We start from the raw sequence: 18,354 nt of genomic DNA, 5'->3' as shown, positions 1-18,354 counted from the left end.
TTTTTCGTGCTCTTTAGCTTTTCTTTTCCGGACCACCAGTTCTTCTGACACACACACACACACACACACACACACACACCCCCCACTGTGTCACCCCCCAATCTCCCCCAGAGGATCCATCTGCCTACAATCTTATGCCATTGTGTGCTCCTCCCCCTTGCTCTTGTTTCAAGTGTGTGTGCGCGTGTGTGTGTGTGTGTGTGTATGTATGCTGTACATATGCCTGGCAGTGTGTGGGTGCACTAGTGTGTGGTGGGTAGGGGGAGAATGAATGGATCTTTTGCTGCTTTGTCTTCCTACTTGTCCACCTACAACAGCAATAGAGGGTGTGTGTGTGTGTGTGTGTGTAGGTGTGTGTGTGTAGGTGTGTGTGTGTGTGTGTGTGTGTCTTATTTCACATCTAAAAAACAAAAGTCACATACAGGATAAGCAGCTTCAACAATTTGTATAATTTAATCAACTAATACAGAATCCATACCAATCAATACCAAGTACAATTTTGAAGTAATTATACTGTACCTGTAGCCCGTGGCTGAAGTTACAACAATGTTACTTCTTCATAAAAGATGATGCATTGCTATAGTTTTAGATGGAATAATAGAGTAAGAATTATCTCCACCTGGACAGAAACAAAATATGTTTACTTATTGTGTTTCTCAGCAAAATGCATTGTGTTTATCTTGAGGCTAAAAAAATAAAGACCATTATTGAATTCCCTTCCTCACACAACATAAGCAAAGCAGAAACTCTATATTTGAAATTCTGCATTGTTTATGTCCTTGTTTGCAAACTAGTTTTCTTCTACTGGTTAACATTTCTTACTGGTTACCAACTGTCAATCAGTAGATTAATGCCAAATAGTTATTAGGCTTGTGTTGCAGTGTTTGTGCTCAATATCCAAACAAGTAAATTAGTTTCTAAATGTAATTTCTCTTTTTCATTTCTCCTTCAGATTATCTGCCTGCAGGACTTCTTTGGGGACGACGATGTGTTTATAGCGTGCGGCCCGGAGAAGCATCGTTATGCTCAGGACGACTTTGTGTTGGATCTCAGTGGTAAGGCTTCCACAGCCTTTATGACTGGTAGGCCTGACTAAGACTAACTAAACATCCGTCTTTGTGTGTGTTTGTGTTTGTGTTTGTGCGTGTGTGTGTGTGTGTGTGTGTGTGTGTGTGTGTGTGTGTGTGTGTTCATATCACTGTTCTTCCTCACCATTGTTCCCTCACTCGTGCTTGCAACGGGCTTCTCCTTTAGGGAGTTGACAACAGGATAGGTTTGTGTGTTTGTGAACAATAATCTTTTCTTTCATGATTCTCTTTCCGGATTTCATAGAGAAGAGTGAGCTTTTGTTGTCATTCCTCATTTACTCACTCACTCACTTACACACATTCTGTATGTTAAGGCCACACTCTTGTATGCACATGGTGTGTTGGGTATCACCCCTTTTATCTTTTCGAAAAAACACAACATCGAGAGCACGCAGGCAGGATGTGACCTCCTTAAACCAACAGATCCATTCACTGTTAAAGTAGAATGTCAGCCGACACTGCACAACCTTGTGGGAAGGAAAAGGTAGTTTATTATAGTAACAGTCCACATATTGACATCCTGTGTAGTTTGTATTGTTGTGTCAGGTTAGCTAACAACAGGGAGGCATATCCCAATACACACTGTGTAAAAGCTGCAGTGTGTATATCCACATGGTACAAAGAAACAGGAGGCAGCATTTCACCTCTTCCACTGAGTCTGAAACCTCTTCTGTTGATATTATTGGTTCATGTTTTGGATGTTTTTTAATTACACTGCTGGCCATCTTACACATTGCACCTTATGCTGTTACTGAGGATGAATGCGTGAGTGATGGTGCATCGGTCCCATTCTGAGATAGTTTTGAGCTTTCGTCCCACTTTCACTCCTGTGCTCCACTTTTATGAATTAGGTCTTTGAAAGAACAGAAAAGACACACTGCCACTCTGCTGAAGGTACAGAAGCTGCTCTTCCATTCGCTAATTTGGGTTTTTACCCATTCTACTGTTTTAAAGGAATAGAGAAGAAGAAGAAAATGGCCTGCATAATAGATCATACATAAAGGCACTTTAAAATGACCATATATTCTTTTCTCAGCTAAAGAGCTTTTAGATTAGCGGATCTGTCCCTCAGATTTGGTTTCTTGGGGGTTTTGTTAAAGCTTATTGTAACGAGATTCCCTTTTAATCAGTCAGTGGAATATGTATGTGATTATTAAAATGCTTGGGGAGCTCATTAGAAAGGCGCTGGTGTGTTTCTGTGGGCGTGTTTTTTTTCATGTGTCAGTCATTACATTATACCTCTCACCGCCCCCACCCTTATTAACACAAACCTGACAAGTTTACGACACGCTTCACAACATCTGCTCTCAAGGCACACAGCTAGCTACAAAGCCAGATCAGCAGACGCATGCAGCAAACACCATAAAACTAAAGCTTCTTTTTTCATGTGTTCATGGCAGTGACCGTTTTTGTTGTTGTGCTGAATTCCAAAGGAAAACACAAGCCGATGTAATTGCTTTACTCTGGCTGTAAAGGACATATCTGATAGGGGAGAGTCTGTACCGGTACTGGCTTGGAGTGAAAGGTGTAGGCAGACGAGTCTACAAAATGTGTGTCTAATTCCAAAAGTTGTGTATATGTAGTCTTGTCTAGTTAATCTTTTCTCAGATTGTTATTCCACGGAATAATTTTGTGAACGACTGCTTAGTTTAGACATTTCACGTTGGAGAAGTTTGGCTTCTTTTGGTAAAATAAACAACAAAAAGTTATTTTATCAGATTATAGTTTACATATCAATACAGATAAGTCCGGTATCAGCAGGATAAAGTATGCAAAGAAAGTATTTTAGTATTGGTAACTGCAACAAATATATAAGGATACCGACTGTCTATAATATATCATTTGTTCCATTGCTTTCTGAACACTATTTGCGGCTACTTTCTTTGGTTCTTCTCTGTCCCCATAATCCTGTTTCACCGGCATTCATGAATTCATGCGACATAAATACCATTTCCAGGGTCATATCCCTGGGACAGCAGCTTGCTGGGCATAATGGTGCCACATTAACTCTGACTGAGGGGAAAGAACGGGTTTGTTTATCGCGGAAGGTTAATCTATGCGATGGTGACCGACCGAGCGCGTTGTCCCTCCCAGAATGCAGAGTGCTGAAGACGTCGCACAGCCGCTCCGCTACTCCAAACCGGACAGCTAAGAGCCCGAGACCTTCACGGCGCAGCAAGTCCCCTGGTGCAGGTACGACGCACGCCTGTGCACACATACAAACTGTCTGTGTTAAACCTGTGAAATGAAGATGTGTTTAACACGGTAGCTTCTTAATAGACGATCTGGAAAGTCAAGTGCTTTCACATTTGTCTGTGTAAAAAATATGACTCGATGACAAAACCGACATTTTAAGGCCATGTCTGTTTGACAAGCTGAGTCGGAGCCTTTTTTATTTCGCAGACTCATCCTGAACACTCATTTGTGACAGAATGACTTAGCAGTTTGCGCCGCGCTTTTGAGGGACGGTGACATCCTGCTGAGTAACGAGTGTTCTTCAAGCCATTACGTCAGTCTAATAAAAAAAAGAGGTGTTTAAGCAGTTGGCAGTTTGGAGAGTTCAGTCTGGGAAGTTCGAAACTCTTTCAATGTATGTTGGAAAGTGTTTGTGCCTCATGATATCTGCCTGACTATTCTTTATGTCTGCTTTTGCCACTGCAGCAAGACAACCTGTCCACTTCTCCACCAGCCAGTCTCCAATCAAATCCCCAGGTGAGGCGCGTGATGCCGACTCGCAGTTTTGACTTCTCGAACACCATATCAGTTTACTCTAGTCATCTTTGTCATGGAGTTACTGAGTAAAACAAGTTCTTTCTTGTGAATTAAAGCCGGCTCTGGTGGTTTGAAGGTGCTACAGTCCAAATCCAGATCTGTGAGTGAGGGATTTAAGCCAAATAGAAGAAGAAAAAAACTTTCACCTCAGCCCCCTGGTTGTCAGTTCAAGTCACAGATATTGGGGACACGTTGCAGTATTACATGCTCTAAAGAAATACAACATTGTCTACAAACAAAGACTTAATTACTGTGGCAATACATCTAAATGACATTTCATATTAACGTCGAAACAGTTTATTTATGTAATTGTATAATAAGCTACAGTATACACTGTTTTAATCTGATTTTAAATGATGAACTGACAAAAATAATCTAAATTTAAGTCTATGTAATTGTTTGATGTAGATAACAACTTTTCTCAGGAGCCACACTCAGATTCTTAGTATAAGAATACCAAAATCCATCAATTGATTTTGTTTTCTGGTGTTATTACCAGTATTGTCTTGCGTGTCCTTCTGGTTGTAGGTGAAATGTCTTCCGTGGCATGGAACCACAACAAAAATCCATTTCTTCATTACCTCTGCCAAGAAGGGTACATTTTTGGTTGAGTTTGTTTGTCTGTCAGTTTGCAGGATTACAGACAAACTACTGGCCGGATATTCATGAAACTTGTTGGAAGGGTGTCACATGGGCGAGGGAAGCACCCATCACACTTTGGAACAGATCCAAATCACGGGTCTGATAATAAAACAAATCATTTTTCACTTTCATTAACAGTGCAAGGTAGTTGCATTTTGCCTTGGTGAGGGTCCGCATACTCTTCTTGTTATATAATGTTTTACCTTTTCTATCCATCTAATTTGAAAGCCAGCTGCTGCAGATCCACTGACGCAAAGCCACACTCTGATGAGACTCACTCTGCAGCAGAGTTGATTAAATCCCGCTCTCACTGAACACTTAGCTCACATGCCTATGAAAGCTGAAGCAGGTGAGGTGCTCAAAAGTTAAACTGTACTTTTGACACATTAAAAGCGAATGCTTTGTTTGAATTTACCTGATAGTCAGTGCTTCAAAAGCTCCTCTGTAGAAACAGGATAAATACCCAGAGGAGGAAAAAAAACAAACTCCTAAGTGATTGTGAAATAAATCAAAAATGCTCAAACAGTCGTGTAAAGACGCAGCTGTGTGTGAAAAGATTTTCCTCAGCTCAGCTGGGCTTATGCAGATGAAGAGACTTTGAGTTAAAGTTTGACGCATTATGTCTCTGTATGTGTGCCAGAAACCGAGAGAGATGTTGGCAGAAGTAATCTATGCTTTATAGAATGAATCACTCAAACAATAAAAGCTCTCATCTTTGCTGTGCGCCTGTGCTCGTTGTGTTACACACTACAGTATATTATGGATGTGTAATACAGGGGAAGTCCATTCGTATTGCAGGACAAACTGAACCAAATCATTTGAGACATACATTATTTTACCATGAACTGTATATATTAGTCATACAGTTCATTAGTCAGACAACAATTACAAAAGAATACAGCAGTTTAGACCGTAGCCTGTGTGCCAACGTTTTCTCTGAATTGTGTCAGAACTGAGGGTTGTTGCTGTTTGTTTGTGTGAGGAGGTGTTTCTTGTTGTGGAGGTTATTATTATATTTTTTTCAGTTCAAAAGATGGCTTAAATGTTGAATGTGAAACCTCAAGAACAGACAAAGGAAACCAGCAACTTTAAAAAAATATATTTTTAAAAAAACAAGCACAGTTGCCTTGAGGTGGCACAAGCTACAACCTGCTAAATGTGATTGTGTGAATCTGTCTGATGTGTCACAAACGTCCACTTTTCAATTGAGGATTCACTCATTAGATTGTTGAGGTCGAAGGTCACTGTGACCTCACAACACATGTTTTGTGTCCTTCCTTTTTCCTTCACGTAGTAAACGGTGTCTCAAGCAGCCAGATCTCAACTCCCAAGTCCACCAAGTCCTCCACTACGTCTCCCACCAGTCCCCAAACCATCCCCGGTTTCAAGGTAAGACGGCGTATCACAGTCATGTGTGTCCGCCCATGACTTGAATTACTTGAATAGTCCGTCTCACATGCGTGAGAGATATAAAGCAACAGAAATAAAAAGGCCTGACCATGCCGGTCTGTATCCACGTGCTTCTCTTTTTGGTGCGTTACTGCCACCTCTCGCTCATTGGAATAGTGTCCAATTATTAGCAGGAACGTGTTATATGTCACCTGTGTGCATGTGTAAGATATTAACAAAATAGGGATCCTTTAAGGTGGACGAGGCGGGACTGTATCTACACATACGCAGCACCACAAAATAGTGAAAATATGTGTTTTTATGAAGTCAAGTCGTGTGACGAACATACCCTCTATGACCTCGGGGTCTGTGTACAGTCCATGCTGCCCGAGCTGCAGCTCTGTGATGTATTTTTGGTCGAGCTCGAGATACTAATCTGTTTTATTGATGGATTCTTCTATAAGCTGCGTGTTAGTCCCAAACTACAGAGTTTCTAACTGCTGCAGCCAGTTGGCAAACCTCCTCCAGAGTGCCACCATCGCTCTCTGAGCCCAGTCAAGGACTTATCCATGTACATTCATTTGGCAGGGCACTAGATTTTTATGATTTACTGACCGCTTTAAAAATCACCGGTTGGCGCTAAATTAGAGTCACACTTTTAGAAGAAAGTAAATGAGGAGGCACAAGGATGTCCATAACATTGCTGCTCTCGCTCCCAGTTCTAAAAACGCCCGTGACAAGGTTCCAGTTCTACTTTGGTCCGGAGGTCGACCCTTTTAGACTGAATAATAGATCCTTACTGTAAGGTATAGTGCATAATGGAAAAGATCACTCGTCTTATTTTAATGCTGCCTTTATGGCTGACATTTAAAACATATAGTCATAAGATTTTTAAATTGCCACCGCTGTCCTGCAGAAAGGAAGCTCTTAAGAATGAATCATTCATTTGGAGCCATAATGTGCAGTGATGAGACGTGGATAATGGACGAGGAGATATATATATATATATATATATATATATATATATATATATATCTATATATATATATATATCTATATATATATATATATCTATATCTATATCTATATCTCAGTAGCGCTGGCACCTTGTGCATTTTGAAGGGCATGCTTCATTTTGACCTGGTTCACTATTGAAATAATGTTATGCATGTTATGCACAGGTTGTACTGTGTCAAAAAATATAACGTTTGGTTGCAGAATGCTTTTTTTTCTAGATGAAGAATAAAAAATATGTTGAACAGACAATAATTGAGCAAAAGAACTGTGCCGTTTGCTAAATTAAATGTCTGAGTACGTTTGATAAATACTTTTCTTTCATAACATCTGAAACATTTTTATGCAACACAATGACATCAGTCCAAACCACTAAAAAAAAGTGACCTGCCAATGATAAGCCATCTTTTTATCCATGCATCCATTCTGCGGGTGCTTTTGAAGCCTCAGGTTACCATGGTGGTATGTCGAGGGGTTTAGTTTGAGGTCAGGCTTTCATCTCTATTTTTGTTTCTTTTTTGCTTCCTCCAGGTCCCTCCGTCACTTTACATCTCATCCGCAAATGTAAATGAACCGTTAAACAACCACCAGGAGCAAAGTGATCGGCTGAGTCCAGAGGGTACGTCCTGTCCTCCGCTCTCCATTCACCTGATCTGCCGACTAACACACGGTTCCTCTCCCTCGGGGTCCGGCATGTAGAAACGACATTGAATCACCTTTTTCCCATCAGGACGCCTTTTAACGATTTGCTTACACAGCAAAAGTGGTAAAGCAGGCTTTGTGTACATGATGAGAGCGGAGCGTCCCAGTGCTGTGTGAGCAGATACTCAATGATTTTAGCGATGTGTGAGTGTGTCCACATAATATTGCTGCTCAGTTCAATAATCACCACCGGTAGACTGAAGGGATGCTGTGCATCTTGACGCCTGTGTGTTGTTTATCTGCACAGCGTGTGGTTCCTTAAGTCAGTCTGAGACCCGGTCGAGTTGCTGTCCGAGCTCACGTCGTGTTATTGAACAGCAAGGCTCGCCCGCTGCCCCCGTTGTAACTGCTGTCTCTCCTCAGCAGTTAATGGGAACCGCTTCACGCCGGCCTCCGCCATCTCGGAAAAATACAAGATTGGCAAGGTCATCGGAGATGGAAACTTTGCCGTGGTGAAAGAGTGCGTGGAGTGGTAGGTGAAACGCATTCACGTCCGCTGCAAATGAGAAACGGTCGGTTGAAAGGTGCGTCACGTGCGGTACCTGCTCCATCAGGGGTTCTAAATCCTGATGACAGATATTGTGGAAACAGAATTATCCCATGGATTAAAGCCCGCTGAGACTTCACTTCATTAGCCTTTTAATCTCTGAGCCAACACACTGCAGAGGCAGACAGGGAAGAGGAGGATGAGAGGAAGCCTGTTGAGTGAGTGTGTGTGTGTGTGTGTGTGTGTGTGTGTGTGTGTGTGTGTGTGTGTGTGTGTGTGTGTGTGTGTGTGTGTGTGTGTGTGTGTGTGTGTGTGTGTGTGTGTGTGTGTGTGTGTGTGTGTGTGTGTGTGTGTGTGTGTGTGTGTGCGTGTGTGTGTGTGCTCATAATCTGATGCACCTTCTTAGAAAGTACTTTCAGGTTCCCTGGAGAGTAAACAAATGCAATTATGTTTACAATAGGTGTATCTTACAAATATGCACTGTGTGTGTGTCATTGAGGCCGAATGAACATGTTGAATTGATTTCCTCACTCAGAAACACGTTTACAAAGCCAATTTCCCGAATGTGACGAAAACAATCGAAGGTCTACTGACAGCACTCGCTCTCTGAGTCAGCTCTCCATCAGTAATGTCGTACGGTACTGAATGAAGACGATGCTCTGTAGCTGAAAGCTACACTGTTTCAAAAGGTGAAGAATAAAACTGCTCACTTGCGTAGATTATATTTTAATCTTGCGTTTAGAACGTTCATCCATACTTAAATCAGCTTCAGGTCTTCCTCCCCCTTCTATAGCTGGTGCAATGCTCAATGTTTTAGTGGACAAATATTACATTGTGGCAGGAATGTATATTGTGTCAAATGCATGTACATGTGTATATTATTAATCAGAAGATAGAAACAAAACATTCCCCCACGACTAGTCAAAAAGACAGGAACCCTCTAGACTGGTAGAAGAATATCTTTAAGCCTCCGGTGGTTTCTCCTCTCACCTCGCCGCAGCGGCGGCGTAGGCGCACACTGTTTCGAGAGCAGTGCACAACAACATGACTGTTGGCAGAAATCACAGGTGCAACACTTCTGACCAAACCCAGCAGCGCTGATGGGAGGTGAAACCGGCTTGAAACATTCAACCTGACATTGTGGTGAAACACTCTTCTCCACCCTGGTGTGAGAGGTTGAGTCCGGCTGCCTCTCTGCTCCTCGTGTATACTTGTCTAGTGCAGCTAACATACCTTTCCAATAACTCTGCGGCGGTGCTCGCGTGAACTGAGGCTCTCCTGTGAGTGCTGGATTTGAATTACAGATATTGTTGCGGCATCATTGCAGTTGTTATCGCTGGTCCTAATTGCACTGTTTCTCCTCAGGTCCACAGGAAAAGAGTTTGCACTGAAGATCATCGACAAGGCCAAGTGCAGTGGAAAGGTCTCCCTTGCACACACTCTCAAGGACCACAGTGGTGGTGCTCCAGAGATCACCGTTCACACCACAGTGATCCTCTATACTCACACTTCGATTAGTCCAGTCATGTTTTAGTCACCGCCTACCTCAAATTATCTTCACACACACACTGACTCACACACAATGCAGTGTCTGTCGATGAGCATACATGGATCACACTGTAACTTTGCGTATTTGTCTTGGCGTGTTTCCAGGAGCACCTCATAGAGAATGAGGTGGCGGTGCTGCGGAAGGTGAAACACCCCAACATCATCATGCTGATAGAGGAGGTGGACACTCCCTCTGAGCTCTACCTGGTCATGGAGCTTGTCAAGGTACACACGAGGTTCACAAGGGGGGGGGGGGGGGGGGGCGACGGCAGCGCTGTTCCGTTTTGATCTTTAACCTTTTTTTGGTCGGTGTTGACACAGGGTGGGGATTTATTCGATGCCATCACCACCTCGGCGAAGTACACCGAGAGAGACGCCTGTGTCATGGTGTACAATCTTGCTGGCGCCCTGAAGTACCTGCACAGCACCAGCATCGTCCACAGAGACATCAAGCCGGAGAACCTGCTGGTGAAGATTTACACCCACAGCAGTTCCTTTCCTACAGATCCAGCTGCTCGCTGGGCTTTAACTGAGCACTATTCTGTTTCAGGTGTTTGAATATCCAGATGGCACCAAGTCATTGAAACTGGGCGACTTTGGCTTGGCCACAGTGGTGGAAGGACCTCTGTATACCGTGTGTGGGACTCCTACTTATGTAGCTCCAGAAATCATCTCGGAGTCCGGGTGAGCTGGATCTTACTTCATGAGCCTTTCAGTACCGACATCACGTTACATACTTGTTGGATATATCACAACAACCATATCATGATAGCAATTGGATAAGATACGGTTAGTCTTTCCAAAATGTGAACGTCACTGTGTTGTTTTATATTCAGTCACTCAGCCATCTGGTTTGCAGTAAGTGCAGTTCATCCTGACCTGACTCGTTCTGTCTCCTTTCCTGCACAGGTATGGTCTGAAGGTGGATATCTGGGCTGCAGGTGTCATCACCTACATCCTTCTCTGTGGCTTCCCTCCATTTAGAAGGTACCTGTCTTCAGTTCATATCGCTCGTTAAAGCTTATCATTAATTCATGCATAATACATGTGGATAGTATTGACGAAGTGATGTTAAAAAGGGTCAGTCACATTATTTGGCCTTTTTTTTTTTCATTCCAATTACCTGCTTGTTACATAGACAAACAGTTGCAGTGATTAGTCGTTGTGTTAATAGTTGTCATCCTGCACTCAGCGCGTGGGAGGGATTTGACTTAACGTAATGTGATCGATGTTTAATCCATAGTACTTTACGGTTATTATAATAAGCTCATAAGGACAGGTTACAGGTGAGGCCACTTATTATGGGAAGTGCAGTGCTGTTTTTTTCATAATGGAAGTCTGCCATGTGCTGAGTAATACCGTGTGTGTGTGTGTGTGTGTGTGTGTGTGTGTGTGTGTGTGTGTGTGTGTGTGTGTGTGTGTGTGTGTGTGTGTGTGTGTGTGTGTGTGTGTGTGTGTGTGTGTGTGTGTGTGTGTGTGTGTGTGTGTGTGTGTGTGTGTGTGTGTGTGTGTGTGTGTGTGTTTATGTAGTGAGAATAACATGCAAGAGGAGCTGTTTGAGCAGATCCTTCTCGGGCAACTGGACTTTCCCAGTCCTTACTGGGACAACATCACTGATTCAGCCAAGGTTAGGAACACACACACACACACACACACACACACACACACACACACACACACACACACACACACACACACACACACACACACACACACACACACACACACACACACACACACACACACACACACACACACACACACACACACACACACACACACACACACACACACACACACACACACACACACACACACACACACACACACACACACACACACACACACACACACACACACACACACACACACACACACACACACACACACACACACACACACACACACACACACACACACACACACACACACACACACACACACACACACACACACACACACACACACACACACACACACACACACACACACACACACACACACACACACACACACACACACTGTACGCACATGTAACGACAGGACACACACACACACACACACACATTGTACGCACATGTAACGACAGGACACACACACACACACACACACATTGTACGCACATGTAACGACAGGACACACACACACACACACACACATTGTACGCACATGTAACGACAGGACACACACACACACACACACACATTGTACGCACATGTAACGACAGGACACACACACACACACACACACATTGTACGCACATGTAACGACAGGACACACACGTTTATATCACACTTGATGACATTGCATTGATTCATTTCACTCATCCTTACGTAAGAAGACAAGAAATCTACCTTTTAACTGAATTCCGTGCTTGTTTAAAGTCTGACATACATTTCAACCGTTTCTAACCACACGGTTCCCTCTCCAGTAATGACTACTGTTTGCCGAACCAAACAGAAACCCCTCCAACGCTCTAAATTAGTGTCTTGCATTAGGGTGACAGTCCACATTCAGCATGCAACACCAAACTGCTCATTAAACCCACTGTTATCCCAGCGGCCTGTCAGCCTGGACATGTGCACCGTTCCAGACACGCAGCATGAACCCACTTTCAATTATTGAGCTTTGTGCAGGTGTACGTTTAAGTAAGGCTCTGAATGTGTGACAGAACATGTTGGTGTGTTGAATTGTGTTCATGCTCATTTGTCTATCAGCTTATGTGATGACGTAGCAAGTGGAGGTACAATCAAACATGGGCTACTTAAAGCTACACTAATTCATATTTCTGTGATATGTGAAGTGATGGTGACTACAGCTCATCCTACTACTCATTGCTTTGGTTTTGTGGCCTGCAACTTTACTGTTTTAGTCCAGTCTCACTGTTTTCATCAGGAAACTGTTTTCAGTAATATCAATTTTTTTTCAAAAATAATTAAGAAGTAGAGCATGCTGCTAATCCAGCACCAATAAACAGGCAAATACAGTTAGCAACTAGCTGGTGAACATAGTGGAACATCCATCAGCTGATGAGACAGATGTTTCCCTCAAGAGCTGGAGACTGGAACAGAGATAAGAGAGAGAATGTAAGACTGTACGTTTAATATAAATATATAAATTGAATGTGCCATCTTCAGCTTGTCGAGTGCTGCTCTCAAGTGTACAACAAAACAATCAGAGTAAAGCAGCTCTAAACGCATGTTTATTACCATGAACTGTGTTCCCCTCTTAAGTTACTCAAGACATAAGTCTTACATGAATATGTATCAAACGAAAACTATTTGGGTAACTGAATTTTGTAACGCAATAACACAATGTGACCATGTAGTCACAACACAAAACAATCCCTGTAAGTAAAAAGAAACAGTGAATTGTCCCCCGGTCCTCGTGTGTGTTGTCAAAGTCCAGTCACAATGACGTGTGGTGGTGGTTTTGTCGCAGGAGCTGATTGTAAAGATGCTGCAGGTCAACGCTGAGGCTCGGTTCACAGCACAAGACATCCTCCACCACCCGTGGGTCACGGTACGGCTGTCTCTGCATTTGCACGTGTGCAAGTGTGGGGCACCTTTTCTGCACATCCGTACATTAAGAAGATTAGTCGTTGTGGAAAGCCACTGCACCACGTCACCTCATTGCGTGTGTGTGTGTGTGTGTGTGTGTGTGTGTAGGACGACACAGTGATGGAGAACAACATGAAGATGGAGGTCACAGGTAAACTGAAGACGCACTTTAACACTGAACCTAAGCACAACAACACCACAGCGGGAGTGTCCGTCATCATGGTAAGCACCCAAAAACATTCACAACCTAGAATGTAAATACAATTCACAATTCAGTAACAGTGATATTGTGTCGCTGTTATGTTGTTGCACATTTTGTTTGTGATTTTGCTGCAGTTCGTAGAGCGTGAGCCTACAGCTTCATGAGATTTCTCACTTTCAATGACCTCTTTAATCTGCAGTATTGAGGTTCGGACATGGCTTTAATAGTAATTGAAGGTGTCTGAGGCAGCTTCAACACGTCTGGCCCGTTTCCAAACACGTGCTGCTTGAAAGTGAATCTCTGACCCAAATCCAGAAGGTTGAGCTCCTTCTAATTCACTAATTCATTCTATATGACTCGTACGCCCACCCAGTCACCAGTCTAAGAATATCTGAACTCAATCGTCGTCCATGATGACGTTCGAGACGGACAACCTTCTAAACAACTTGTGCTGCTGTAAACATGTAAGACAGGATGTTAGAGATGATGATGATGATGATGATGATGATGGGGGAGAACTAGGACAGGACAGAATAAACCATGCTTGTAGCAGTCACATCCCTTCTTCCTGTCTGTTTCAAGCATCACTTGCATCATTTCCTGTTGTACAGTGTGACTTCCTCCACTCCTCTTCTCATCTGTTCACGCTAATCATCGGCCCCTCTCTCTTCAGTCTGGACTGAGAGCAGGACAGGAGCGTAAAAGAAAAGCGTCTAGCTAGAAATTACATTTGGTCCTTTCTGCAAAACGCCTCATTTCTTGTTGTAAATTTCATTTTGACAGTTTGAGGTGTAAATGCGGAACCTGGCCTCGGCCCCGCCCCCTCCTCCTCCTCCTCCTCCGCTCCATCCTCTTCCTCCTACCTCCTCCTCCTCACCCTCTTCCTCACACCCAACCCAGGACCAAAGGGGACGCCTGGAGCTGAGAGCTGGGTACACACTTCATACCCCTCCTCCTGCTCCCTTCTTCCTTTCCAGCCGTCGCCCTTTCCCTTCACCCACTTCCCTCCAGCTATAACAACTCCCGCCCCCAACGCTCTCCCCTTCCCTTCCTTCCTGTCTCTTTCTCAGGCCCCCTGCCGCTCTCCACCAACCGCCAGCCGAAGTAACTGCTCTCAATAACAAGCTGATGTGAACCTCAATAAAAAGATTCCCAACATGCACTCTGTCCTAACCCCTCTTGACTGTTTTCATACTTTTCATTCTGCTCCTTCGCTCCACTTTCATTCCATTTGTGTCAATCACACATTTTTATGGGATGTGAAAATGACTGTTTTGAAGGATGTGTCTGTTTAATCGCATTGTCATGGCGGATCTTTCGCATGTTTACAGTGATAATGCAAGAGCAGTTCCATTTGCCTCCCTCTCTGGCTTAAAATCAACTTTATACGGGTCAACGAATCTATAATTGGTTGTTCAGCCCTGTTCAATGTTAATGGTGCTCTGGTGCCACCTTGTGGACAATACGTGAGAACCACGCCTGCACCATTTTGTAGTTTGAATTTGCAGAGATGGACGCAAACCAATGTGGCTTTATTGCCTTGGATACAATATCCCCCTGCCAACTGTAAAGCACACGGCTGACGTTAGTCTAGATTTATCTCGTCTACAAATCCTCTGAAAAGACCAAAAACAACAATGAATGTGTCTCAAATACTTTCTGTGACTCAGCCAAAGATTTTTTCTGGAAGATGTGAATCTATAAAAGTGGGTCACAAATATAAAGTTTCATTTTATTTTTTTGAATGAATTTAGAATAATGTCAGTCTTACCTTCTTTTTTTTTTTTTTTTAAAAACCCAAACTAAAACATGATATAATCCTACTAAAACACTGCATTAATATGAGTGATATAGAGAGTCTGACAGTTTGTTCCAACTCAGTCTTCTTGAATGCAAAGAGTCATTTGGTCAAAACCCAATTGTGTGTTTTTAAGGATCTGAAATAGCAGATTAGCGTTGAGTTGGAACAACAACTGTCCACCGGCCTTCATGCTTGTTGTGTTGACTTTGTTTTGTGAAGCTGTGAGTAAGACTAGTCTCTGTCCCTTTTTGCTTCTCCCCTCTCCCTGCATTGCGTCCCTGCGAATTAGCTCCAAGGCAATGATGGTATGTACTAACACGGTCTGCTCTGCTGCTGAGACGCAGCACAAGGGCAAATGAGGAACTTGAGATCTAGTTTTCTGCCCCACGTAAGAACACATCATTGGCTTTCCTCGAGACAAACGCACCATGTATTGATCTGCTGAATGAAAACGTAAAAGTGGACTTTCTCATTTGCCCTTTCTCTGCACATGAGTGATGATCTCATTTCTCTTCTCGTGGGGTGTGCGGGGAAAAAAAAACTGTTTTTGTTGAATCATCTTTCAGTTATTTATGTCCATTTCCATTAGCTTGTTTCAATGAGCGTGTTTGTTCATTCATAAAGATCATTAGAAACAATATGGTGGGTCAGTAGTCAATGATTGTAGTTGATTAAATCCAGTTTCTCATTGCAAGAGCTCGAGATCGTTCAAAGGAAGTCACAAGGAATTTGACTTTGATGCTAAAGTTCTCAGTTTCTTGGCCCACAGTATCTCTCTCTCTGCTCCGTGTTATGATTGCTTCAGTGACGCGCAAGTATCCAGCTGATGGTCTGTCCGTCTGTTTTGCCAGAGCACAGCTCTAGATAAGAAGACCTTCTCGCTCGCCACCCCTCGCCGTCCACAGCCTCTCGCCGTGCCATCTCCTGCACCGCCGGCTGGCAAGAAAGTCCCGCGATCCCTTTCAGTCAAACCAGCATCGCCAACAAAGTCAGGACCAGCTTCTCCAAACAAACGGGCATCACGCGCCAAAGAACCCAAAGCCGCCGCGCCGGCGACACCCGTTAAGACCGCTCGTCCCAAGGCGCCGAAGACGGCTGCGACTGCTGTGCCTGATGCTGCAACATCCCCCATCGCCTCTTTGCCCGTTTCCTCCAATCCTGAAATAGGAACCTCGCTCTTCTCTGTTCCCGACTTCTCTTTGGAGCCTCCCTCACTCTTTGACCCTCCTGCTGTTTTTACCTGCAGCACTTCCTCCGCATCTGTCACTGCCCCGCTGTCTCCCACCAAATCAGCCCGGACTCCCTCTTCTCCCACCAAACCAGCCTCTCTTCCTCCTTCTCCCGCCAAATCAGCCCAAACTTCTTCTCCCACCAAACCAACCTCTATTCCTCCTCAATCTCCCACCAAACCAGCCCAAACTCCCTCTTCTCCCACCAAACCAGCCTCTCTTCCTCTTTCTCCCACCAAGCCAGCCCAGACCCCCTCTTCTCCTACCAAACAAGCCTCTCTTCCTCTTTCTCCCACCAAGCCAGCCCAGACTCCCTCTTCTCCCACCAAACCAGCCTCTCTTCCTCTTTCTCCCACCAAACCAGGGCAGACTCCCTCTCCTCCCACCAAACCACCCTCCCTTATTCCCACCAAGCAAGGTTCTTCCTCCTCTCCTCCCAAAGAGGCGACATCCCTGTCTTCCTCGCCCACAAAACAAGCTTCCCCAGTGTCCCCAGTCTCGCCAGTATCCCCCCTGAAACCTGTCATATTCTTCCCATTCTCCTCCCCAACCAAACAAGAACCTCCCCTTCCATCACCCATTCATCCAACCCTGTTCCCCTCTCCGCCCTCTACACCTCCCAGATCCACAACCCCGCCCTCTCCCACTGGCCCTCCCTCTCCCGGCCCTTTACCTGCTGAAGAGCTAATGGAGAAGATTTGAATGGCAATTGTGTAGCCACTTTTACCCCTCACTCCTTCTCACAATTAAGTGTCAGAAAGCGTTAGATGGGGAGGTTGAACTTTCCTGTAGCTGTAAACTGAGCCAATGACTGTCATGTCCATATTTCTATCTCACTCTCATCCCACTCATTTTCAGAGACGGAGGATACAAGTCGTTTTCAAAGAGTTTGTCGATTGTATATATGTTTGTATTTATTACTATAGGATTTGTAGAAAGGGAGTGAACTGAACGCATCACTGTTCTGAGTTGTTTGTCTTTAGTCGTCCTGCATTACACATTAATGTGAATTATTTTATTTATTATCCCATTTGGACTGCCTGTGGCTCTTTTGTAAATAGTTATGAATTACTTCAACACCGTTGTGAACGCCTATTGCTTCAGCAGAGACACCAGGTCCATAACACATCAAAGTATTCCAACATATCAAACATCTGATCTTCCCTGTAATCCAACTATTACCACGCTCAGTATTGTTTGTGACCCGTCATCCTAATGGTAAATAAAGGTAATGCCGAACAAAGAACCAAGCGTCTAGTGACGAGAAGGGCCGCGCTTTGTTTGTTCAACAGTTTCATCTCTACTTGCAGATTTTATGCGTTTGTGTGCCTTGAAATCACGCCAGGGAGAGTGGTAATAAGCAGATCTGCTACAGCTGACACAAACTGCTGTTTACTTTCAATTTGAAGTGTTTATCCTAATTTTAAAAAAAAAAGAAAAGGTTTCCTCGGTTACTCGTTTCCAACCGCTTTGGGTTGAGACCCGACGAAAAACATGTCGTCTACTTCTGATCCCTTGTTATGAATTTTCAACCAAAGATCCACATAGTTATATTTAATAACATTTAAGGGCCTAAAGATATGGAACTATCAGTTAATTCAGAAGCACAAAGCCAACATCAGGAGAGAAAAAACTAAAAACTGGGAAAAAATATATGTATTTAGATAGAATAAAGACTTCTTTGCTATCCTGTCAGCTCCCATCTGCTCGGATGTGTTTATGTTGTGAGCCGCAGGTTTGGAACCACTGCTCTTGTTGTTTGGTTACGCAGAAAGCAATGGGTCAGGTTATGAGGTATCGTGGAGATTTCTGTCACCACAACAATACAACGGAGGAATTTAGTTTGTGGTGCAATTTGTTTTTCATAACTACAATTTAAAAGAAGTTGAAGCTTTGTGTCTGTTAAGTTTATGTTTTCAA

The 18,354-nt window shown here is 43.7% G+C and overlaps 1 protein-coding gene across 7 annotated transcripts in view; it reads left to right on the top strand.

The window, feature by feature from the left end:
- Nucleotides 1–17,874, top strand: part of dclk2a (doublecortin-like kinase 2a) — a 37,067-nt gene extending 19,193 nt beyond the window's left edge. The window contains exons 3-18 of one of the 7 annotated variants that reach the window (XM_068588533.1): nucleotides 953–1,082; nucleotides 3,183–3,281; nucleotides 3,750–3,800; nucleotides 5,797–5,891; nucleotides 7,437–7,524; nucleotides 7,971–8,079; nucleotides 9,460–9,517; nucleotides 9,748–9,867; nucleotides 9,964–10,110; nucleotides 10,193–10,326; nucleotides 10,552–10,629; nucleotides 11,173–11,269; nucleotides 13,084–13,164; nucleotides 13,311–13,424; nucleotides 15,495–15,510; nucleotides 16,057–16,181. In XM_068588533.1, coding sequence (XP_068444634.1) covers nucleotides 953–1,082; nucleotides 3,183–3,281; nucleotides 3,750–3,800; nucleotides 5,797–5,891; nucleotides 7,437–7,524; nucleotides 7,971–8,079; nucleotides 9,460–9,517; nucleotides 9,748–9,867; nucleotides 9,964–10,110; nucleotides 10,193–10,326; nucleotides 10,552–10,629; nucleotides 11,173–11,269; nucleotides 13,084–13,164; nucleotides 13,311–13,424; nucleotides 15,495–15,510; nucleotides 16,057–16,073 — 1,434 coding nt within the window. In that variant the 3' untranslated portion in view covers nucleotides 16,074–16,181. Of the gene's footprint in view, nucleotides 1–952; nucleotides 1,083–3,182; nucleotides 3,282–3,749; nucleotides 3,801–5,796; nucleotides 5,892–7,436; nucleotides 7,525–7,970; nucleotides 8,080–9,459; nucleotides 9,518–9,747; nucleotides 9,868–9,963; nucleotides 10,111–10,192; nucleotides 10,327–10,551; nucleotides 10,630–11,172; nucleotides 11,270–13,083; nucleotides 13,165–13,310; nucleotides 13,425–13,603; nucleotides 15,184–15,494; nucleotides 15,511–16,056 lie in introns of those variants that run through there. The other 6 variants (XM_068588536.1, XM_068588532.1, XM_068588530.1 and 3 more) reach the window with 6 other exon arrangements.
- Nucleotides 17,875–18,354: the final 480 nt, after the last annotated feature.

Source organism: Clinocottus analis, unplaced genomic scaffold, assembly GCF_023055335.1.
Source record: "Clinocottus analis isolate CAN_PGR_092001 unplaced genomic scaffold, fCliAna1.0.p SCAF_22, whole genome shotgun sequence".
Lineage (NCBI taxonomy): Eukaryota > Metazoa > Chordata > Actinopteri > Perciformes > Cottidae > Clinocottus > Clinocottus analis.
Note: the sequence above shows the minus strand (reverse complement) of the source record. Positions and strands in the feature narration are given on the sequence as shown.